Source organism: Haliaeetus albicilla, chromosome W, assembly GCF_947461875.1.
Source record: "Haliaeetus albicilla chromosome W, bHalAlb1.1, whole genome shotgun sequence".
Taxonomy (NCBI): Eukaryota; Metazoa; Chordata; class Aves; order Accipitriformes; family Accipitridae; genus Haliaeetus; species Haliaeetus albicilla.
In genome coordinates, this window is record NC_091515.1 from 27,072,387 (window position 1) to 27,097,725 (window position 25,339).

The 25,339-nt window shown below is 43.8% G+C and overlaps 1 protein-coding gene across 2 annotated transcripts in view; it reads right to left on the reverse strand.

Moving 5' to 3' along the window:
* Nucleotides 1-25,339, reverse strand: part of LOC138681755 (AN1-type zinc finger protein 5-like) — a 37,907-nt gene that overhangs the window by 7,760 nt on the left and 4,808 nt on the right. The window contains exons 2-4 of one of the 2 annotated variants that reach the window (XM_069775489.1): nucleotides 24,475-24,638; nucleotides 23,972-24,083; nucleotides 23,058-23,155 (exon numbers count right to left, since the gene is read on the reverse strand). In XM_069775489.1, coding sequence (XP_069631590.1) covers nucleotides 23,058-23,155; nucleotides 23,972-24,083; nucleotides 24,475-24,631 — 367 coding nt within the window. In that variant the 5' untranslated portion in view covers nucleotides 24,632-24,638. Of the gene's footprint in view, nucleotides 1-23,057; nucleotides 23,156-23,971; nucleotides 24,084-24,474; nucleotides 24,677-25,339 lie in introns of those variants that run through there. The other variant, XM_069775488.1, reaches the window with a different exon arrangement.

Here is a 25,339-nt window from a genome sequence, read left to right on the forward strand (position 1 = left end):
TTCTGCCATCCCAAGTATTACCTCAGTGATTGCCCACCCTCTCTATGACTTGCTCCGAAAAAACAGAAAATGGGATTGGACTTTGCAACATACGGAAGCCCTTAATGCTCTGAAAGATGAGCTTAAGGCTTATCAGAGACTAGGTCCATTGCACCCACGAGATCCTTTAAGGGTGGAATGGGGATTTGCTGAACATGCCTCATACTGTGGCATGTTTCAAAAGGGGCCACAGGGACCAGCTAGACCATTATTATTCTCTTCCACTGCATTCAAAGAGATGGAGCAGCGATATTCAGATTGGGAAAAGGGGGTCCTTTCCCTCACTAGAGCAGTTAAAGAGGCTGAAAAGCTGTGTACTTCACGGGATGTTATAGTACAGGGTCCTTTCCCTCTCTTAAATTCAATCCTCAGTGGGTCACTGTCAGGGGATGCAACGGGTCTGCAGAATGCCTGACAATGTGAGAACAGCGTGACCTTGAGCAGCTTGTAGTGTATCCTTGAAGAGTCTGGAAAGTCCCGAGAAGAGCGGTGCAAAAACAAGATAATGATAAGAAGAACCGTCCTGACGACTCACCAATCATGAACTGTTAGTTACTAACTAAACCAATCATATATTAACACATACTCTGAAGAAGGGGATAAAAAGGTGTGTTATAACAATAAAGTAGCCATTTTGCATGATCTAATACTTGTTGTGTCCATCTCTACCGCGACAAATGGTGACCCTGATGCGTTTGGGCGAACAGATCATTTAAAGGCAATAAATCTGGCACTAGCAAGTATACCGGCGGCGACGAGAGCTGCGGAAGAGTATACTAGAGGCGAGAAGAGCTGCGGAGACGGAGCCCGGTGAAGCTGAGAGCAGTGGGAATCTGCCTGGTCCAGACCTGAACTTCAACACCTAAAAAGGTGAGCCACCGGGGACAAACTGTTAGAATGGGGCAGCAATTAACAAAAAAGGAGACGATTTTGTCTATCTGGAAAGCCCTACTGAAAAGAAAAGGGGTTAAAACCCCAGAACAAAGCCTGAAAAGGATTTTGATATGGTGTAAGATGCAAGGCTTTGCAGCCACAACAGTTACTGCATTCAGTGTGGGTGCATGGCAATCAGTGGGATGGAAAATGTTTGATGAGATCTCTAAAGGACAGAAAGAGCTGTGTAAGTTGGCGATCATATGGTGTCTATTAAGCGAGACCCTGAAGGAATGGAAAGCAGAATGTGATGCAAATGATGAGCAAAAGAAAGATGAGAAGCCAGAAAATGTTAGGAAGGAAAAAGATTCTGACCAAGGAACAACTGAAGCCGATGCTGCAGTATCAGCAGTAGCAGGCAGGAAACCCCTCACGGGAAAAATCAGATCACGCCCTCGTCCACCTCCTCCTCCTCCGCCATTAAAAACTTTACCGGGCGATGAGGGGCCCTCCCCACCTAGTGGTGCAGCAGCGGAAGGGGTGACTCCATCAGCCCCCCCAAGGAGGAAAATCCGGCGAATCCGGCGAATAACACCGAGCCGGAAAGTGAGAGCCGAAAGGAAAGTGAGGGAGAAGAAGCTTTAATTGACGCTATGCGATCTCTGCATCTCGCAGATAAAACCATAATGAACGAACCCCTGCCATGGACCCTCCCCCCCATCTACAATAACTGTAGTCCCAAGATCCCCTGATCAATTTTGGGAGGGAGTTAAGAGATATGCTGCCGAAGCTGGCAACTGGGATCTAGTAGAACGCCTCAGCCCGTGCTCTCTAACACCAGCATTTCTAAAGCCTCTAGATAAAGCAGCAGAGGCTCCTGCTACATTTCCTGTTTTCAAAGCTGCTGCAGGCACAAACCAGCATGATGAGCACAATCCAGTCGGCTGGAAAGTGGTGCAGGATTTGCAGAATAAAGTACAAAAATTTGGAATCAATTCTCCTGAGGTGATGCAACTTATTCGAATAATCAGCACAGATCTGCTGTGTCCATATGACATTATGCATCTCGCACAAGTGCTATTTCAGCCCGTACAATTGCAAGTGTTTCAATCTACTTGGAGGCAGATGGCACACACAGCAGCACAGAATAATTTACAACTGCCACAGGGTGACCCGAGATTAGGCCTTGGAGAGGATGCTTTGCTTGGTGAAGGGACGTATAGTAACCCTCAGCTGCAGGCTACATGGCCTCCGATTGTTCTCGAACAAGCACAAAATCGAGGGCTTATGGCATTAAAGCGAACCATGGAAATGGCAGCTCTGAAGCAAAAATACATCGCTATCCACCAAGGCCCCAGAGAACCCTTTTTACAGTTTGTAGAAAAAATATCTGCTGCACTGGAAAAACAGGTAGAAGATGAGATGTTGAGACAAATGCTGTGCAAACAGTTAGCAAAAGGTAATGCTAATGACTGTCAAAAGATAATACAGGCTTTACCAGGAGATCCTTCTGTTCCCGACATGGTGGCTGCATGTTCTAAGGTTGGGACAGTGGAACACACGGCAGCCGTCCACTCGACAGTGCACGTGGCTGCCCTAGCCAATGCTATGAGAAATTCAGGGAAATGCTTTGGGTGTGGCAGAGAAGGGCACATAAAGGTAACTTGTCCACACAAAACATCACCAGGTAAACAACCGGTGAACAACCCACCGGAGATTAATTGCAACAAATGCGGAAAATCAGGACATTTTGCAAAACAGTGTCGTTCCAAATTTCATGTTAATGGGCAGCCACTACAGGGAAACCACAAAAAGAGCGCGAGAGGGCGCGCGAGGACAACAAATCCCCTCCCGACAGCCGGCCAACTCCCCTCTGCGAACAATTATCGGCCACAACAGCTGGCTCAGCAGGGCTGGATCTATCCACCGCCGACACAGTCATTAATGCTCCTAATGTTGCCCTGTCTTTTCAGCCTTCTGCAAAGGGCCCTGCAGAGGGCAGCTGGGACAATATTTTTAGCACAAATACAAAAAGGGGGAATTGTCGGGGGATGCAACGGGTCTGCAGAATGCCTGACAATGCGAGAACAGCATGACCTTGAGCAGCTTGTAGTGTATCCTTGAAAGTCTGGAAAGTCCCGAGAAGAGCGGTGCAAAAACAAGATAATGATAAGAAGAACCGTCCTGACAACTCACCAATCATGAACTGTTAGTTACTAACTAAACCAATCATATATTAACAAATACTCTGAAGAAGGGGATAAAAAGGTGTGTTATAACAATAAAGTAGCCATTTTGCATGATCTATTACTTGTTGTGTCCGTCTCTACCGCGACAGGTCACCTCCTCCAGAGGGAGTAGCCCAAAAGGCCACAGTTAGGAAATGGTATGCATACCTAGAAGGGATAAGGCAATTGCTCCCACTAAAGGAGAGTCTGACTAAGGTTTTCAAACTACAGCAACCTGTAAACCCTGACTCAGCCTTGCTGGGTCAACCATATAAACCTTCTCCCATTGAGGAGGCACCCGAATTTGTGGCAGGCTCAGATGTGCAGGGAGTGTGGTTCACAGATGCATCTGCCTGTCAAGTGGGATCAAAATGGCAATATAAAGCAGTGGCATTGGAGATTGGTACTGGGAAGACAGTTGAAGAAGAGGGTGAAGGTAGTGCACAAGTAGGAGAACTACAGGCTTTATTACTGGCCGTAGAGAATGGTGCTACCATCGTCTATACTGACTCTTACGCAACCTTTAAGGGTGCTACAGAGTGGATATGTCAGTGGGAATTTAGTAAGTGGGAAGTAGGTCATGTGAAAGTGTGGAGGACAAAGGACTGGCAACATCTCCTGGCAATAGGGAGATCCTGACCTTTAAAGGTGGGATGGGTGAAGGGACATGCTTGGGATGGAACCCCAGCTGCGAAATGGAATCAGCAGGTGGACCACCTGGCCCAAATCAGGATGGTCACCAGTGAGAAGGAATATTGGGATAGACTAGCAGAATGGTTGCATATCAAATGAGGCTGCTCAGGGAAAGCAGATCTCTATTATGAATGCCGATCTTGGGGTTGGCCAGTGTCTATGAAAACCTCTGAAGCAATTCTTACAGCTTGCCTGCAATGCCGAATAAGGCTTAAAGCTAATCACCCAAACCAAGCTCTGGCCCAGCATATAAGACAAGGCAAGGCTCTTTGGAGCACATGGCAGGTTGATTACATTGGTCTTCTGAGACCATCTCATGGGAGTGGAAAGACTCACCACATCAGTGCCCGGTGGATAATCCCGGACTTCTAACCCTGTGACCCGGTTTTAAGACTGAGGCCTAGTTTGTGCTTTTTTACAAGACCATGAAGGAACGAGTCATACCAGTCCTTTTGCTGACAGTGATGATGGTGACAGGTGTGGATGGTGAAGATCTCAATGATAATGTCGTGGCAAAAATGATGGACATCAATATATCGCGAGTCCTTGACCTCGCATGAAAGCAATGTAACAATTATAGTTGGAGGTTCAGATTGGATGGGGGAGGAGGTTATACTCATGTTGTTTATAGTTGGTCACCAGGTGCAGTAAATGCTAGTTCAGTATGAAACACCAGATGTGACTATATCCTCCAACTAACCCATGGGATCATGGGGTAGAGTTGGAATGGTACTACGCTGTGCCCTGAAATTCCATGGGGGCAACTGTGTATGGTACTCGAGGAACATCGATAGAGCATTCTAGAACTGAGTTTACAGCTATCAACCTTAGCCAATGCTACATCTAACAATTTGGGGACTCAAACAATCAGTTATAACATATCAGTAAAATGACTATCAAAAATTGGGCCGTATTGGCTTAGATGCCAAAGAAAGAGAAGGGTATATGTTAAGTTTTGAACATGTCAATGGACAACTGCTGTGTTCACCCCAAATGTGTCAATGTGGCTTCAAGACTAAATCAATGAGAGAATACGGCAAGAGACTCAGAGGCAATTGCTTCTGCACCAGGGACCAACTGGTTGGGAAAAGTTTTGATATGTTCGGATTTTTTTCTTTCACGGGGTGGGCGACCAGCCTTCTCTAATCTTTAATAATGCTTGTAGTTATGATTACTGTAATCTATATTGCAATAAGTTCTATCAAACGCTTGGTAGTGAAGCCTGTACTAACGATTAAGCATACTCCCCTAAAACCTGTCCATACACTGGATATTCCTGTGTTCGATATTCCACTTTAGTTCTAGACCAGAAGGGAATGATGGCCCACAATGAGCATTAAATTCACCAAACTGCACCCCCTTTTAACTTTGGAGGCAAGAGGTGACTGTACCACCACTCCAAAGAAACCAGTCGAATCATGACTGTGGTCACGGGGTGGATTGTGTGGCAGTGCATTCCCCACCCCACCCCCCCATCCTGCCAGCAGGAAACAAAACTTCTCCAGGAAGGGAGAAGGGGAAGGAAATCCTGGAGGCCACAGGTTGAAATTTGAACTGGCCAATCAAGATGTGCCAGGTACACCGAGGTGACCCTCCTGGCCAATAGAATTAAATGACCACAGGTCAGATTCAACAAGGGTATAAACGGGGTCCCGCTGGAGGACATGTTGGAATCAGCCCTCCTCGGAGCAGCAGGTCTGCAGTCGGGGACTCCCCCTTGGGTCGGGGCACCGCCCGAGGTAACTCCTCGAGGGAGAGAGCCCTCAGCTTTTAGGGGAGTGATACGCGTGTTTTGAGCCATCACTTTAAATCTTGGGGATTCTTAAGTCGGCCGTGTAGTATTAATTCTCTTTACATCATTGAGCCTGTGGTTTTATAAAATGTTACCGGACTTCTAACTAACTTTTGCTGAAGAATAAATCTGAGTTTTAGCACCTGTTGGATTTGGTTAGTCATGCATCCATAACAGTAGGTGAGCCTACCAGGGGAGGAGCCTCGCTAGACCTACTGTTTACAAACAGAGAAGGACTGGTGGGAGATGTGGTAGTCAGAGGCCATCTCGGGCTTAGCGACCATGAAATGACAGAATTCTTGATTCTTGGTGAGGTAGGGAAGGGGGTCAGCAAAACCACCACTATGGACTTCCGGAGGGCAAACTTTGGCCTTTTCAGGACACTGGTTCAGAGAGTCCCTTGGGAGACAGACCTGAAGGGCAAAGGGGTCCAGGAAGGCTGGACATTCTTCAAGAAGGAAATCTTAATGGCTCAGGCTATTCCCATGTGCTGCAAGACAAACTGCCAGGGAAGATGGCTGGCCTGGCTGAACAGGGAGCTTTTGCTGGGACTCAGGAAAAAAAGGAGAGTTTACCATCTTTGGATGAAAGGGCAGGCACCTTGGGAAGAGTACAGGGATCTTGTTAGGTCATGCAGAGAGGAAATTAGAAAGGCAAAAGCTCAGCTAGAACTCAGTCTGGCCACTATTGTAAGAGACAACAAAAAATGTTTTTACAAATACACTAACAACAAAAAGAGAGCCAAGGAGAATATCTGTCCTTTAATGGATAGAGAAGGGACCATTGCCACCAGAGATGAGGAAAAGGCTGAGGTACTTAATGCCACCTTTGCCTCAGTCTTTAATAGGGAGACCAGTTATCCTCAGGGTACTCTGCCCCTGAGCTGGAAGACAGGGACAGAGAGCAGAATATACCCCCCATAACCCAGGAGGAAGCAGTTAATGACCTGCTACGCCGCCTGGACACTCACAAGTCTATGGGACCAGATGGGATCCATCTGAGAGTACTGAGGGAGCTGGCGGAGGAGCTTGCCAAGACACTCTCCATCATTTATCAGCAATCCTGGTCAACAGGGGAGGTCCCAGAGGACTGGAGGCTTGCCAATGTGACGCCCATTTACAAGAAGGGTCAGAGGGAGGATCCGGGGAACTACAGGCCTGTCAGCCTGACAGTACCAGGGAAGATTATGGAACAGTTTGTCTTGAGTGCCCTCACATGGCATGTGCAGGACAACCAGGGGATCAGGCCCAGCTAGCATGGGTTCATGAAAGGCAGGTCCTGCTTGACCAACCTGATCTCCTTCTATGACCAGGTGACCCGCCTAGTGGATGAGGGGAAGGCTGTGGATATTGTCTACCTGGACTTTAGTAAGGCCTTTGACACTGTCTCTCATGGCATACTCCTTGAGAAGCTGGCAGCTCATGGCTTAGACAGGTGTACTCTTCACTGGGTAAAAAAATGGCTGGATGGACGAGCCCAGAGGGTTGTGGTGAATGGAGTTAAATCCAGTTGGCAGCCGGTCACAAGTGGTGTTCCCCAGGGCTCAGTATAAGGGCCAGTTCTATTTAATATCTTTATCAAAGATCTGGACAAGGGGATCGAGTGCACCCTCAGTAAGTTTGCAGATGACACCAAGTTGGGAGGGAGGGTTGATCTGCTCAAGGGTAGGAAGGCTCTACAGAGGGATCTGGACAGGCTGGATCGATGGGCTGAGGCCAATTGTATGAGGTTCAACAAGGCCAAGTGCCGGGTCCTGCACTTGGGTCACAACAACCCCATGCAGCGCTACAGGCTTGGGGAAGAGTGGCTGGAAAGATGCCTGGCAGAAAAAGACCTGGGGGTGCTGGTTGACAGCCAGCTGAATATGAGCCAGCAGTGTGCCCATATGGCCAAGAAGGCCAATCGCATCCTGGCCTGCATCAGAAATAGTGTGGCCAGCAGGAGCAGGGAAGTGATTGTTCCCCTGTATTTGGCACTGGTGAGGCCCCACCTTGAGTACTGTGTTCACTTTTGGGCCCCTCACTACAGGAAAGACATTGAGTTGCTGGAGTGTGTCCAGAGAAGGTTAACAAAGCTGGTGAGGGGCCTGGAGCACAAGTCTTATGAGGAGCAGCTGAGGGAACTGGGGCTGTTTAGTGTGGAGAAAAGTAGGCTGAGGGGAGACCTTATCGCTCTCTACAACTACCTGAAAGGAGGTTGTAGTGAGGTGGGTGCTGGTCTCTTCTGTCAGGTGGCTGGAGATAGGACAAGAGGAAATGGCCTCAAGTTGCAGCAAGAGAGGTTTAGGTTGGATATTAGGAAAAATTTCTTTACTGAGAGGGTTGTTAGGCATTGGAACAGTCTCCCCAGGGAGGCGGTTGAGTCACCATCCCTGGAGGTGTTCAAAAAGCACGTAGACAAGGCACTTCAGGACATGGTGTAGTGGGCATGGTTGGTGGTTGGTCTCGAAGATCTTAAAGGTCTTTTCCAACCTAAACTATTCTATATGATTCCCCCACAACTAAAATATATTCCAAAAAGGAAAAAGCAGATAGCGTGCAGAAACAGGCAACTAAAAGGTCCCAAGACAAGGAGATGGTGCAGGGCGCCCTAAATCAGAATTGCAGTGTTCAATGTATTATTCTACACAGATAACACCTGCAGAAAGGAGGTATCCTTCCATTTTTATGCCAGCAGAGTTAGATCTAATAATGAGTTTTAATAATGAAGTCCTCAACGTAGCTTCTGATTAACAGCTAGAACAGGGACAACACCCTTTAACTAAAGCTCACACATCAGAACAAAAACCCCTTTTTCATCAAACTGTGGCTCAAATGAAATATAAAACTTTTAGTTGTTCTGGCATGACATTAGGAGCCAAATTCATCAGATACTATCCTGACAATTGCTTGCCATAAAAGGCTCCCTCTAGCATACAAGCCAAATCTAACTGGGCAACTACAATGCCATTCCTCAATATATTAAATTCATTTTATGCCAAAAAATCATACTCTGTTAATCATCAGGCAAAGTACTCTAAGCAATTGCCATATGATTGCCATGGAATAAATCACTAGACAAAAGCTGAAACAATGGTAGGAAAATGGTTGTTACTGTTACCTGCAGACCTGCTTCCTCAGTACCAATAACTCTATTCATTGAAGCAAAGCCTTTTACCACCAGAACATGTTTTATCACCTTAACAGAGGTCCTGTTGGCATGTAGCCCCCTCCATCACCATGGTTATTTCTCTTGCCAACCATTGGCTCAGGTTACCAGATGAGGTTTGTTTAATTTTATGAGACAGGTTCTCCTGCTACAAGGTTGAAGAACTTGAGAGCAAAAGAAATTTTCAGAACTGGGCAGGACTTTTTAATTTATTAATAAGTAAGACAACAATAAGTCAACCACAGGCATTGTAAAATGCAGTACCATCAGGAATAACAAAACAGGCACAGGGGATGCCATTCAGAGGGACCTGGACAAGCTCAAGAAGTGGGCCCATGTGAACCTCATGAGGTTCAACAAGGCCAAGTGCAAGGTCCTGCACCTGGGTCAGGGCAACCCCCAGGTATCAATACAGGCTGGGGGATGAAGGGATTGAGAGCAGCCCTGAGGAAAAGGACTTGGGGGTACTGGTGGATGAAAAGCTGGACCTGATCTGGCAATGTGTGCTCGCAGCCCAGAAAGCCAACTGTACCCTGGGCTGCATAAAAAGAAGTGTGGCCAGCAGGTTGAGGGAAGTAATTCTGCCCCTCTACTCCGCTCTGGTGAGACCCCACCTGGAGTACTGAGTCCAGCTCTGGAGGCCTCAGCACAGGAAAGACATGGACCTGTTGGAGCGGGTCCAGAGGAGGTGCCACAAAAATGATCAGAGGGCTGGAACACCTCTCCTATGAAGAAAGGCTGAAAGAGTTGGGGTTTTTCAGCCTGGAGAAGAGAAGGCTCCTGGGAGACCTTATTGCTGCCTTTCAGTACTTAAAGGGGGCTTGTAAGAAAGATGGGGACAGACTTTTTAGTAGGGCCTGTAGTGACAGGACAAGGGGCAACAGTTTTAAACTAAAAGAGGGTAGATTTAGACTAGATAAGGAAGACATTTTTTAGGATGAGGGTGGTGAAGCACTGGAACAGGTTTGCCCAGAGAGGTGGTAGATGCCCCATCCCTGGAAACATTCAAGATCGGGTTGGATGGGGCTCTGAGCAAACTGATCTATTTGAAGATGTCCCTGCTCATTGCAGGGGGGTTGGACTAGATGACCTTTAAAGGTCCCTTCCAACCCAAACTATTATATGATCATAATTCTGCTAGGACAAGGACCAACATTATCCCAGTACGAGAAATGCCTGGGAAAAAAAAAAATCACAAATACAAGTGCTGCATTATAAATTTGGGAATTCACTCAGTCTGAAAATAAGATGCATCTGTAAAGCAGAGGGGGAACAGCAAGGTCACTGATGATTGGAAGTAAGCCACAAGCCACAGCATGACAGCTGCTCAACCTATACACAGAAAGGTCCTACAAACAGGAAGAACAATGCTACTCTGACCCCAAAGTATTAAAGCCACAGTGACTCTGTGAGACTTCTGAAAAAGTAACCACCACTGTAATAACTAGACTTTCAGAACTGACAGTAGTTTTCCTTACATAAACCAATACAGCTGGAGCAGTTCATGAAGGATTGTATCCTGTGGGAGGGACCCACACTGGAACAGGGAAAAAGTATGAGGAGGAAGGAACAGCAGAGAAGAACTGTTATGAACTGACTGCAAGCCTCCATTCCCCTTGTGTCACTCAGAATAGAGAGAGGAGGTAGAAGAGTCTGGAATAAAGGACTGAAGTTGAGCCTGGAAAGAAGGGGGTGGGGGGAAGGCATTTTTAGTTTTGTCTTTGTTTCTTACCATCCCACTCTTTTTTAAATTGGCAATAAATTAATTTTCCCCCAGTTGAGTCTGTTTTGCCTGTGACTAATTGGTAAGCGATCTCCCCGTCTTTATCTCAACCCACAAGCTTTTCCATCTTATTTTCTTCCCCTGTCCTGCTGAGGAGTGAGAGAACAGCTGGGTAGGCATCTGGCAGTCAGCCACGGTCAACCCACTACATCTCCCCATATTTAAAACAACCAGAAAGGGCTACCAAAGTAATACCAAGCAGGTTTTTAGAAGCTTCCTCTATACCCAAACAAGTTATCCAAAATTGGACCCCAGCAGTTTAACAAACTGCATTGACTTCCACAGCACTAGGAAGCAGTAAGCATGCCAGTGAAGAGTGAAATGCTTGAGAGCATAAAAAAAAAAAAATTGTTTTAAACATTCTAACTACTTTTACATGAAGGTAATCCCCAACTCCCACCATGGAAGAACTGGGAAAATTAAAACAGAAGAAGGAATAAAAGCAATAAACAAAGAGCACCCAAAAGTCATCCGAAAGACATACTGCACTTCTGCAGTACCAGAACTGAAAACTATACTACAGATTACATAATCCTTATGCTGCACATTAACACAACTGACTTGTATATGAAGTTTGAATCACTGAAAATAAGATGGACAGTATTTATTATGCTTTATCAAGCCTGAGAATAAATATTTTATTCTTCAGAAACTGCAATTGCTATGCTGATCTAGGTGCCCATGATAAAAGGCTAAAGAATAAACTGCATTTTTAATTTGATGCCAAAGAACTGGGATAAAACTATTCTGCAGTATGTAACTAATCTCCCACATGCCCAACTCTAACAGGCACACTGAATATTTTTACTCTTACATCAATATAACAGATACCCCTGTTTAAGTATCACACTGAAATATGGTTTAATTTGGTTATCATCAAGACTTGATGTCTGTTGCACATCTCAAAAAGATACAATAGCATCCTATGGGCAACAAGCACAGGACCAGCAGTTGGGTCCTCAGTCTTATTTTTCAAGGTAAACAGCTTCAAGACTTAGAAGAGATTATTAGTTCCATTTCAGAATTGTTTCAATCGGGGACATCTACTCAAGCTACAGCAGACATGGGAAATGGGAAAATAATTTTGAACACAAGACAAAGCTGATGTATCTGATGATTTTATCGACAGCCACAAAGGAACTGTCTACAGATAGCACCCACAGTTAAATACTATAGCCATGTTTGAAAACAAATCAGAATCAGTTATTAAAACAAGAACCAAGCAATATAATCTATTTATCATCTTGAACCTTCAATATCTCATAAGATAGCTGTCTGTTCAGCATCTTACTCAGAATATTATCTGCAACACACACTGTATATATCATAGCTACTAGTTTTATATATAACATAAGTGAGGGCAACCCATAACAGGGTCTCAACCTGCATGTATGACAGCTGTGGCATTTAACATTAAAATAATTCATCATATCGGCTTGGTACAGAGCCAAAAGACAAGTGAGCTAACCATCATCTCATGAATTTCATTAAATGTCAACTTTCAGGAACAGAAAGGGTAACCTACAATGTGGATGGAATAAGACTAAGTTAACAATATTTGGGAATGATTTTTTAACACTTATTTTACACAAGACCATACGCATTTCAAGTTCCAGTTCGTTTTCTTTACAGGCAGCACTATTCCACAGCTGTGGCTTCAGAGTGATAATTCAACACACTGCTCCCTAAAACAAAACTATTACTGAGTTAAGAAAAATAAAGTTTTTGATATGCATGCTGATACTAATTAAGTCTGGAAACACTGACAGACCTGACAGGAGACTCATTCAGAAAGGTAGTGACCCACAAAAGCAAAAAAACCCTAGAAATATGCTATGACTTGATACAATATGATTATTTAAACATATTTGTTTTCAGAACAGTTTGGTTTTAGTGCTCGATATGTAAGTCAGCTCTCTTGTATGGATCTTTTATTGCCACTTAAAAACCTGCTAAAACAAAACAGGTTTCTTAAAGGCCTCTACTATGCCTCACCAACTTGGTAATGGTATTGCTCTGATGTAATAATCAACACAAGGAAAATAAAGGCGTTAGATAAGGTTTTTTGCATTTAATTCCTTTAAATTAGCATGGAAAAAAACACAAAAATGAAAAATATCTCTAGAATGCTTCAGGTATATTCTAACTTTGGTCAAGACTAGACTAGAATTCAATCCTTGAATAAAAAGTGTAGAAGCATATCAAAAGCCTATAAAATGCATGATATAACTAATGACCAATTATGAATTGGAGTTTTGATATAAAGGTCTTTATATTTCACTGACTTGTGAACAGTTCATCAGATAAGCAACTGAACACATGCCACAATTCAATTACAAAACTACAACAAGCAAGAAAGTTGAATTAAGAAATTACAAGTTACAAAATATAGCATGTTAGACATCTAAATTACAACCAACTAGGCCAATTACATCTGTCATGGCTTTCTTCCTTCAAAGGCTAAGATATGATTAATTGCCTTCAGACCTGATTTGTTCTGAATGAGAATCCAGGTTACAACCTCAACCTGGGAAAAACAAAAGAAAACACAAGCCTGTTAAGCTTCATTTTTGTCGACTTCAGAACCTTCTAGAATCAGATGCTTAAATCCCAACAGCAAGAAAGTACACTTTTAGTCCACAGAATTAAAGACAATTGTCCAGACCTAACTATTTAGAACTTTCCAGCTTGCAGAAGAGAATGAGCCTTCATAGCGCTGAAGACATTTTTAAAAAACTAAAAAAAAAATAAAAATAAAAAAACTTACTTTGCTTGAAGGCTACATTGTTTGTTCCTGACCTACCATCTGATAGACAGTTATGAAATTCAATTGCCAGGGTGGGACTACAGATAAAACTAAACAGTCTTTTCATTAGCAACATCATGACAAGCATTATCTTAGAGAATTACATCTCATAGAAAGTGTTAGCTTTCTTGTTACAAGGTAACAAATTATCTACTCTACTATTGTTTCAGCTCCTCCTCAACAGAGGCCAAGACATATTGGATGCTGCTAGAAAGAGAAAGAAAATAAAAAAGAATATGGAACTATCCCAAACACAATAGGGATTTATAAAAAGTTGAGGCCAGCTTTTCTTGACTGCAAGACGCTTAGAGGATCAATGTACTAGTGAATACAGCAAATACTTGGTATATCTTAAAATGTCTGATAAACCCTTTGTAATTGTCCTGGTTTCAGCTGGGCTAGAGTTAATTTTCTTCCTAGTAGCTGGTACAGTGTGTTTTGGATTTAGTGTGAGAATAACGTTGATAACACACTGATGTTTTAGTTGTTGCTAAGTAGCCCTTATCCCAAGTTAAGGATTTTTCAGTTCCCCATGCTCTGCCAGCAAGCAGGTGTACAAGAAGCTGGGAGGGAGCACAGCCAGGACAGCTGACCCGAACTAGCCAAAGGGATATTCCATACCATAGAACATCATGCTCAGTATATAAGCCGGGGGGAGTTGGCCAGGAGGCACGGATCGCTGCTTGGACATTGGTCAGCAGATGGTGAGCAATTGCATTGTGTATCGCTTCTCTTGGGTTTTATTTTTATTATTTTATTATATTCCTTTTCACTATAACTATTATTATATTTTATTATTATTGTTAGTATTGCATTTTATTTTACTTTAGTTATTGAATCATTCTTATCTCAACCCATGAGTTTTACTGTGGGGTTTTTTTTTTCCTATTCTCCTCATTCCACTGGGAGTGCAGGAGGGAGGGAGCGAGCAGCTGCACGGTGCCTAGTTGCTGGCGGGGCTTAAACCATGACAGTCCTTTTTTGGCACCCAACGTGAGGCTCCAAGGGTTAAGATAGATCTGACCAGAGCATGTTAAAACAAATTTGTTACAAGCATTCATTATATTAGTGTAATAGTCACTGGTCACAATGTTGATTTATTGGCTCCTAGAGTTGTGGCGCTTGTTTTTAGAGTTCTGTTATGTAACACCTTACTTGCAGTATGTAGCCCCTATGCTGCTGCTTATCACCCATAAGGTGAGGTGGATTAAGGTTTTTGCTTTTCTGTACTATGTAACACTGGTTTATGGTACAATAAAATTATCGGTCATGGGACTAACCCAGTATTCGTACTCAGCATTGCCATCACCTCTGTACTTCGGGAGCCATCTAGCAGAAACTATTAATAATTACACTTTTTACCTTTTCTCCTCAGGGAGCCAACCTATGGGGGGAGACATCTTCCCCTTCTCTGCCAGGCTAATTACAATAGCATTTGAGAATTTTGCAAATAGTGAATATCCTTGGGATGTTGAAACCACCACGGTCCTATTGCTAGGAACCAGCATGTTCCTGAATGTGGTTCAGGTCTTGTTTAGGGTTAAACAACTATTTAAGAATATCACCCAGAGATTGACACCCGTACTGCAGCTACTCAGACCCCAGGGACAAGCACTGCAGCTACTCCAACTGCCTTGACTGTGGCTACTCAGACCCCAGTGATGGATGATGCAGCTGAACCAGATAATCAACCAGTGCCAGTATCAGTCACCCCTATACAGAAGAAATATAAAAAAATCAATTCACATAGTGAGGGATGAAGATGAACCAAGGTCATCACAAAAACAGGAGGAAGAGCCAGAACCAGAGGTAATCACCCAATCCCTATCCCCGAGTGAGCTGTGAGATATGTGAAAAGATTTCAGCTGTCATCCAGGCGAGCACATTATCACCTGGCTGCTCCAATGCTGGGATAACAGCGCCAGCAGCTTAGAATTAGAGGGTAGGGAAGGCAAGCAGCTGATATTCTTGTCTAGGGAAGGGGGCATTGACAAAGCGATTAGAAAAGACACACAAGCCCTCAGCCTCTGGAGACAACTTCTATCAGGCATGAGGGAAAGGTATCCCTTCAAGGAAGATGTATGTCATCCAAGCGACTGGACCACCATGGAGAAAGGTATCCAGTACCTGAGGGAATTAGCTGTGCTAGAGATTATTTATTATGACCCGGATAATGCGCAGTTACCCACAGATCCAGATAACTGCACGCAACCCACATGGCAGTTTACACAGAGTGCACCATCATCATATGCCAACAAATTGGCAGTAAAGGACTGGAAAGATTAAGAGGGACCAACAGTGGATGAATTGGCTGGCCGACTCCAGCAATACGAAGAAAGTCTCTTCCTCTTCCTCCCTCGTCACAGCTGTGGAGAAACTGCCAGACATGCTAGCTGAGAAACTATCCTGAGAGTTCCAGCGATTTGAGGGTAAGTTCTGCCTCCCACCTGTACAGACCAATATCTCCGCTATTAGGAATAAGCGTCCCTCTAGTCAAGAGAGAGAAGATAAAAGGGTAAACACCACAGGGTACCCTGTGGTCTTACTGGCGTAAACACAGAAAGGATATAGTGAAGTACAATGGAAAACCTACATCAGTCCTAGATGTCCGGGTACATGAGTTGGAAGGAAAAACAATCAGAGATGAGGGTTCATCCAGGAAAATTGCTGCTCCAGTATCTGATGGGCAGTGTAAACGGTGCGCCAGACAGAATGAAAAGGCTGATCTTACTCCAGATCCTATGAGAATGAATTCTAATCCATTTTTAAAAAAAGCAAGTGGAGAATCCTATGACCAAGACTAGAGGAGCACTGCCTCCAGCCAGGTGGAGGAAAGAGATAACTGGGTCTATTGTGCCAGGCCGTCAAATCCACACAGTCCAATAGACCTAAAGGAATATAAGCCTCTAGTAGACACCGGTGCACAAAGTACGCTAGTGCCATCAAGCTATAAAGGGGCAGAACCTATCTGTATTTTCAGAGTGATAGGGGGATCACAAGAGTTAACTGTACTGGAGGCTGAAGTAAGGCTAACAGGGAATGAATGGCAGAAACAACTCATTGTGACTGGCCCAGAGGCCCCATGCATCCTTGGCACAGACTACCTCAGGAGAGGGTATTTCAAGGACCCAAAGGGGTACCAGCGGGCCTTTGGTATAGCTGCATTGGAGACGGAGGACACTGAACAGCTGTCCGCCTTGACCGGCCTCTCTGAGGACCCTTCGGTTGTGGGGCTGATGAGGGTTGAAGAACAACAAGTGCCAATTGCTACCACAACAGAGCACCAGCAGCAATATCGCACTACCCGAAATTCCCTGATTCCCATCCATAAGCTGATTTGCCAATTGGAGAGCCAAGGAGTGATCAGCAAGACTCACTCACCCTTTAATAGTCCCATATGGCCAGTGGGGAAATCTGATGGGGAGTGGAGACTAACAGTAGATTATTGTGGCCTGAAGTCACAACGCCGGTGAGTGCTGCTGTGCTAGACATGCTAGAACTTCAATACGAACTAGAGTCAAAGGCAGCCAAGTGGTATGCCACAATTGACATTGCTAATGTGCTTTTCTCAATCCCTCTGGCAGCGTAGCGCAGGCCACAGTGTGCTTTCACTTGGAGGGGCATCCAGTACACCTGGAATTGACTGCCCCAGGGGTGGAAACACAGCCCCACCATTTGCCATGGACTAATCCAGGCTGCACTGGAAAAAGGTGAAGCTCCAGAACACCTGCAATACATTGATGACATCATCGTATGGGGCAACACGGCAGAAGAAGTCTTTGAGAAAGGGAAGAAAATAATCCAAATCCTTCTGAAAGCCGGTTTTGCCATAAAAGAAAGTAAGGTCAAGGGACCTGCGCAGGAGATCCAGTTTTTGGGAATAAAATGGCAAGATGGACGTTGTCAGGTCCCCATGGATATGATAAACAAAACAGCAGCTATGTCCCCACCAACCAATAAAAAGGAAACACAGGCCTTCTTCGGTGTTGTGGGTTTTTGGAGAATGCATATTCCAAATTACAGTCTGATTGTGAGCCCTCTCTATCAAGTGACCCAGAAGAAGAATGATTTTAAATGGGGCCCTGAGCAACAACAAGCCTTTGAACAAATTAAACGGGAGATTGTTCATGCCGTAGCCCTTGGACCAGTCCAGACAGGACAAGATGTTAAAAACGAGCTCTATACTGCAGCCGGAGAGAATGGCCCTACCTGGAGCCTCTGGCAGAAAGCACCTGGGGAGACCCGAGGCCGACCCCTGGGGTTTTGGAGTCGAGGATACAGAGGATCCGAGTCCCACTATACTCCAACTGAAAAAGAGATATTGGCAGCATATGAAGGAGTTTGAGCTGCCTCAGAAGTGGTTGGTACTGAAACACAGCTCCTCTTAGCACCCCGACTGCCAGTGCTGGGCTGGATGTTCAAAGGGAGGGTCTCCTCTACACATCATGCAACTGATGCCACGTGGAGTAAGTGGATTGCACTGATCACATAACAGGCTCACATAGGAAACCCCAGTCGCCTAGGAATTCTGGAAGTGATCACAGACTGGCCAGAAGGCAAAGATTTTGGAATGTCTCCAGAGGAGGAGGTGGCACATGCTGAAGAAGCCCCGCTGTATAATAAACTGCCAGAAAATGAGAGGCAATATGCCCTGTTCACTGATGGGTCCTGTCGCATTGTGGGAAAACATCGGAGGCAGAAGGCTGCTGTATGGAGTCCTATAGGACAAGTTGCAGAAACTGCTGAAGGAGAAGGTGAATCGAGTCAATTTGCAGAGGTGAAAGCAATCCAGCTAGTGTTAGACACTGCTGAAACAGAGAAGTGACCAGTGCTCTATCTCTATACTGACTCATGGATGGTGGCAAATGCCCTTTGCGGGTGGCTACAGCAATGGAAGCAGAGCAACTGGCAGCGCAGAGGTAAACCCATTTGGGCTGCCGCACTGTGGCAAGATAGCACTGTTCAGCTAGAGAATGTGGTTGAAAAAGTACGTCATGTAGATGCTCATGTACCCAAGAGTCAGGCCAATGAAGAACATCAAAATAACCAACAGGTGGATCAGGCTGCCAAGAGTGAAGTGTCTCAGGTGGACCTGGACTGGCAACATAAGGGTGAGCTATTTATGGCTCAGTGGGCCCATGATACCTCAGGACATCAGGGAAGAGATGCAACATATAGATGGGCTCGTGATTGAGGGGTGGACTTAACCATGGACACTATCACACAGGTTATCCATGAATGTGAAACACGTGCTGCAATTAAGAAAGCCAAGCAGCTAAAACCCCTGTGGCATGGAGGGCGATGGCTGAAATATAAATATGGGGAAGCCTGGCAGATTGACTATATCACACTCCCACAAACTCGCCAAGGCAAGCGCCATGTGCTTACAATGGTGGAAGCAACCACCGGATGGCTGGAAACATATCCCGTGCCCCATACCATCGCCCAGAACACTATCCTGGGCCTTGAAAAGCAAGTCTTAAGGTGACATGGCACCCCAGAAAGAATTACATCAGACAACGGGACTCATTTCCGAAACAACCTCATAGACACCTGGGCCAAGGAGCATGGCATTGAGTGGGTATATCACATCCCCTATCATGCACCGGCATCTGGAAAAATCAAACGATACAGTGGACTGCTGAAAAGTACATTGCAAGCAATGGGTGGTGGGAATTTCAAGCACTGAGATACACATTTAACAAAAGCCACCTGGTTGGTTAATACCAGAGGATCTGCCAATTGGGCTGGCCCCGCCCAACTAAGACTTCCACATACTGTAGAAGGAGATAAAGTCCCTGTAGTGCGCATGAGGAGTATATTAGGGAAGACAGTCTGGGTTAGTCCTGTCTCAAGCAGAGACAAACCCATCCACAGGATTGCTTTTGCTCGAGGACCTGGGTGCGCTTGGTGGGTGATGCAGAGGGATGGGGAAGTTCGATGTGTACCTCAAGGAGATTTGATTTTGGGAGAGAATAGCCAGTGAATTAGGCTGCATGATGTTAACTGCTAAATAATCTGCCCATGCATGTCATTGTATCTATAGTGTCTATATGCCATATCAAGGGTATTACTGTAAGAATTACCCAATGACTGAAGGATGGACTTTGAAACCGCACCAAGTGCAACAGTGATGGAACTTGAACTCGCGCCCAGCGATTTCCTCAAGATCAACATCTTCGACCTGCAGACCAAGGGTGTGGAGTTGCACCAAATGTACCAGCCACAAGCTCCAGAGGCAGCATGCAACAATCCAACATCTCACACCATCTCTCCGACGCTGAAGGACTGTTACAACAGATGGAGCCCCACAGTCATGGATTAAATAAACTCAACGGACACATTAGAGGGATGGCCCATAGACTAAGGGAATGCTATTTGTGTGTGGGGGGGTGTCCATATACATATATGTATATAAGGCAAGGAAAGTGGTGGTGATTAATTGGAAAATGTAGGATCTGGGCATGACGTACATGGTATAGAATAAGGGGTGGATAATGTCCTGGGTTCAGCAGGGATAAAGTTAATTTTCACAGGAACCTGGGAGGTGGGGGGCATAGCCGGGGCAGCTGACCTGAACTAGCCAAGGAGCTATTCCATACCATGTGACATCATGCCCGGTATATAAATGGGGAGCAGGCTGGGGGGACAGGGGGGGGAAGCGCTCTGCTCTCAGTATCAGAAGTGGAAGAGCATCAGGTTCCAGGTAGTGAGCAGTTGCACTGTGCAACACTCACTTTGTATATTCTTTTATTAGTACCATTGTTGTTGTTGTAACTTCTCTTTTTGTGTTGTCCCAGTACGTTGTCCTTATCTCAACCCTTGAGGTTCCGTTTTTTGTTTTTCTCCTTTCTGATTCTCCTCCCCCTCCCACCGGAGGGGGGCGGGAGGAGTGAGCAAGCAGCTACATGGTCCTTTGTTACTGGCTGGGCTGAAACCATAACACCACCCTGCCACTGTATGTTATCATTACTATAATTGTTATATGCTATATCAATGGCATTACAGTAATAATCACTTAGATCAAGCAAAAATGAACTTTGATAAAACCAAGCAAAGCGTAGTGTTGATGTAACCAGGACTGACTTCAGCATGCAACAATCCAACACCACACCATCCTCCTGCTGCACCCAACATCACCCACTCGCCACGCCACACCAAACCAAAGCCCGATCCTGTTCTGCCAACTGAATAGACTTCACAGCATCCCTCCTGCCCAGACAGACTTATGACAGATGGAGCCCAAAGTCATGCACTGAATGAACTGAGTAGACATTTGATAGAGATGGCCCATAGACTGCAGGAATATCTGTGTGTATGTATCCAAAGACAGGAAAAGCGGTGGTGATTAACTGGAAATACATCAGGAAGTGTGGGATCTGGGCATGATGTAAATGGTATAGAATAAGGGGCAGATATTGTCCTGGTTTCAGCTGGGCTAGAATTGTCTTCCTAGTAGCTGGTACAGTGTTTTGGATTTAGTGTGAGAATAACATTGATAACATGCTGATGTTTTAGTTATTGCTAAGTAGCCCTTATCCTAAGTTAAGGATTTTTCAGTTCCCCATGCTCTGCCAGCAAGCAGGCATAGACGAAGCTGGGAGGGAACACAGCCAGGACAACTGACCCAAACTAGCCAAAGGGATATTCCATACCATAGAACATCATGCTCAGTATATAAGCTGGGGGGAGTTAGACAGGAGGCACAGATTGCCGCTCAGACATTGGTCTGCGGGTGGTGAGCAATTTCATTGTGCATCACTTGTCTTCTCTTGGGTTTTATTTTTATTATTTTATTATATTCCTTTTCATTACAACTATTATTATTATATTTTATTATTTTAGTATTGCATTTTATTTTACTTTAGTTACTAAATCATTCTTATCTCAACCCACAAGTTTTACTGTTTTTTTCCTATTCTCCTCCCCATCCCACTGGGAGTGCGGGAAGGAGTGAGCAAGCAGCTGCATGGTACCTAGTTGCTGGCTAGGCTTAAATCACAATAGCAATCTAAGAATAGTATGTAAGGACATGTATAAGGACATTATTCTGTGCTAAAATCTGCCCCCAACTTGATGAACTTCTAGTTTTAGAGCAGCTGAAGACTGTTTCAAGAATTTATGGTTATGTACTAAGGAAGACAATTTTGTTATAGAAGTTTTTTCCCAAATATTTAATATCCATGGTAGTTTTCCCAATGATCTCTACACAAGCTTTAGCAGAGCTTTGACTCATTTCAACTCTGAGTTTCAAGCTGCAAGATTATTATCTTGAGTTGCCTTTAGGGATTTTTTTCCCCTGTTCTAATCAATAGAGTGCTGTGTGACACTACCATTTAGTTGCCTTGTTGTGAGAAAATTAATAGAGTCAACAGAAACAGAAGATTGCTCCTTTACAGTGGACAAAATGACAAATCCCTATTGGCAGTTTTAATAAGACAAAATTCATCTATTACTTGACCACTGCTACCATTTTATATATTTCTTTCCTGCCTGTCACTTTTTCAGGTAGCAATTCATAACAAGACAATATGGGTTTATAAATATTGTAACAAAGTATAAATTTCTAAGTTACATACAATAAGTCTCTTCATATAAGTTACAAGAAACTGAAACATGTAAACATCTCCTTAGTCTGTACATAACCAAAAAAGAATATAGTAAAAGCAATTGTAATTTAGTTCAAGTCACAATTTTAACTTAACATGACCTAATTACAATAGTAAAAACCTGTATACAAACACTGAGCAACTATCAGCTGTAACAGCAGTCTTATTGACAAAGATGCATCTATATAATGCTGAGTGGTACCTTCTGGAATTTTAAACTCATTTTTCAAAACAAAAAAATCATTTTATCTTCAGCTGTAGTGAAGAGATTTTCCTATTAAACATCAGCTTTTAATGTTTTAAGACTGTTTCAGAACTGTTAAAATTAACAAGTATCAATACCTATAGATATCGAACAAATACATTAAGATACCCATTTGAATTAACTGCTACATAACAAAACATGAATTCAATCACTCATTAGTAGGTAGGAAAGCAGTCCCTCCCCACCTCCCACCAAAGAAATACTTTACACTTCAAAGTTTAAATACTACAGCTACAACCTTCCTGAACAGGAGTAAAACTTAAATTGAACATTCTCACTAAGCAATTAATGCCATATGTATTCTATATCCACAGAACAATGTTTTTGTTATATCTGATTACTCAATTAGTCCAAGAACCTTTAGCAATCTTTGTTAGTATTTTAAATCAAGTATTCCCTTTGCCCCCACTCTCATCCTTCTGTAGAATAGAATTTAAGAACTCTGTTCTTCATATGCAACAAACCATTTTGATTACTACAAGTCAGCAGGAACTGCGCTGCTAGATTTTACAGAAATCAACACTGACTTCAGAATTGAACATCTTGCATCCAGATGCAATTTGTCTTTTAAAAATGAAGGTTTGATAGCCAAAATGCTCCTCAAGCATCAAGTTATGTACTGAAATTGAACATGTGTCTGAAAACTATATTCTAACACTAATCATCTTTCTTGATTCTGAGAATACCAATACTCAAGAAGCATCCATAATTAACAGTTCCTCGAGACTATCACCACAAAGGGATATGCCTACTTAAGAGAAAGTAAATAAATTGTCAGCTTCTGTTAAGTCAGTTGTACCCAGTGTTACTCTGCAAACATACCTGGCTCCATCTCTGTTTTCGGTGATACTTTTTCCTCTCTCGAAATGCTCATTTCTGTCATTTGCTGCATTACAGGCAAAGCGGCAACAGGCACATTTCTGTTTACGTACAGTGAAATGGGTAATTACATTAGTTTTGAGCTCATAATAAGAGCTTAAACTGTCAAAATCCATCAATAGACTACCTGATCAGCTATTACCAATACACGTTCCTGACGTGTACTTTTTCTGTCTCTCTTCCCTAGAAGAAACTAGGCAATCTGTAGCAAACATTTCCCCAGATAAACCAGAAATGTCCTTGTAAATGCAGTAGTCCAACACCAAACACTAATTAGCTCTCATTTATAAAGATTCATAAAGTACTGGCAGATACACTGTCCCTTTTTCCTCTGCATAAACTCACTGTAATAGGGCAAGGTTACTGCAATGTTATTTTAACTTGCTATACACTCACCATTCATTCAAACCTCAAAATAATACCTTCATCTGGTGAAGAGTCTAGAGAACAAGTCTTATGAGGAGCAGCTGAGGGAACTGGGGCTGTTTAGTCTGGAGAAAAGGAGGCTGAGGGGAGACCTTATCACTCTCTACAACTACCTGAAAGGGGGTTGTAGTGAGGTGGGTGTTGGTCTCTTCTCCCAAGTAACAAGCGACAAAACAAGAGGAAACAGCCTCAAGTTGCACCAGGGGCGGTTTAGACTGGATATTAGGAAAAATTTCTTCACTGAAAGGGTTGTCAAACATTGGAACAGGCTGCCCAGGGAAGTGGTGGAGTCACCATCCCTAGAGATATTTAAAAGACTGTAGATGCAGTGCTTAGGGACATGGTTTAGTGGTGGACTTGGCAATGTTAGGTTTATGGTTGGACTCAATCTTAAGGGTCTTTTCCCAACCTAAATGATTCTATAATCTTACCTTGATTTTTCAGATGTGCTACTAGCAGTACCTTCACAGTTGTTTAAGCTAGTGTCTGCTCTCTGTACAGATGCAGAGTCTGAGGTAGGACTGTTTGAACCACTAGCTGTCCCTATATAACAGAAATTTGAGAAGTTAATTATAACCAAAGTATAGAATACAAGTTATTCAAGTAGTTTTGCATACAGTTATGAACCATTTCCTCATTCTACTGCGTCTTCTTAAAGACAGACTACGTTGTTAATGACCAAAATACAGGGATTGTATAAGAACACATAGCAGAGGGTAAGTAGAAATGCAAATTAAGGCTCAACACCAAGTGGGCCAAAATATATTACACAAAAATGCATTTTTATTTTTACTGTGATTTAAAAGTATTATTCCCTTCAACAGTCATAGTTTTAGTATGCAGCTATTAGATCTCCTGAGATACATTCTGCAATTCCTCTCATCACCTATACATTATATTTTCAAGACACACACACAAAAAAAAGGACTCAAACCTTTACCCATTGGGCTGATTCTACCACTATTCTGCTGACGCTGAAGATGCTCTTTGTAGCAAACAGAACACATGCCATTTGTCCTAGGATTTCCATAAAATCCACATCCTGTACTACACAGCATGGGCCCTGGGGTCTGGTTTGTCTCCTGAGCCATTTCAATGCTGTAAATAAAATCAAGAACTGCATTAGGAACTGGCATTTCACCAAAATCAATTACAGGGCTATAGAATTAAAGTAGGTCTGCTTACCTTGCCCACAAAAAGCGTATCAGCATTTTTAAAGATGACTATATGGATGTTAATATATAATTCAATACTTCAATTGTATTGATAAGTAAAATTGTTATGAACCTCTAAGAGAGGTAAAAAGCGTTATCACAGTGTAGTGGGTTGACCTTGACTGGACATCAGGTGCCCACCAAGCTGCTCTATCACTCCCCCTCCTCAACTGGACAGGGGGAAAAAAATATGAAAGGCTCATGAGTGGAGATAAGGACAGGGAGAGACCACACAGCAATTACCATCACAGGCAAAACAGACTCTACTCAAGGAAACTAATTTATTACCAATCAAAACAGAGTAGGGTAGTGAGAAAGAAAACCAAATCTTAAAACACCTTCCCCCCACCCCTCCTTTCTTCCCAGGCACAACTTCACTCCCAATTTTCTCTACCTCCTCCCCACCCCCCCACCAGCACAGGGAATTAGGGTTGCGGTCAGTTCATCACATGCTGTCTCTGCTGCTCCTTCCTCCTCACACTCTTCCCCTGCTCCAGTGCGGGGTCCCTCCCATGGGAGACAGTCCTCCATAAACTTCTCCAACATGGGTCCTTCCCACAGGCTATACAGTTCTTCACAAACTGC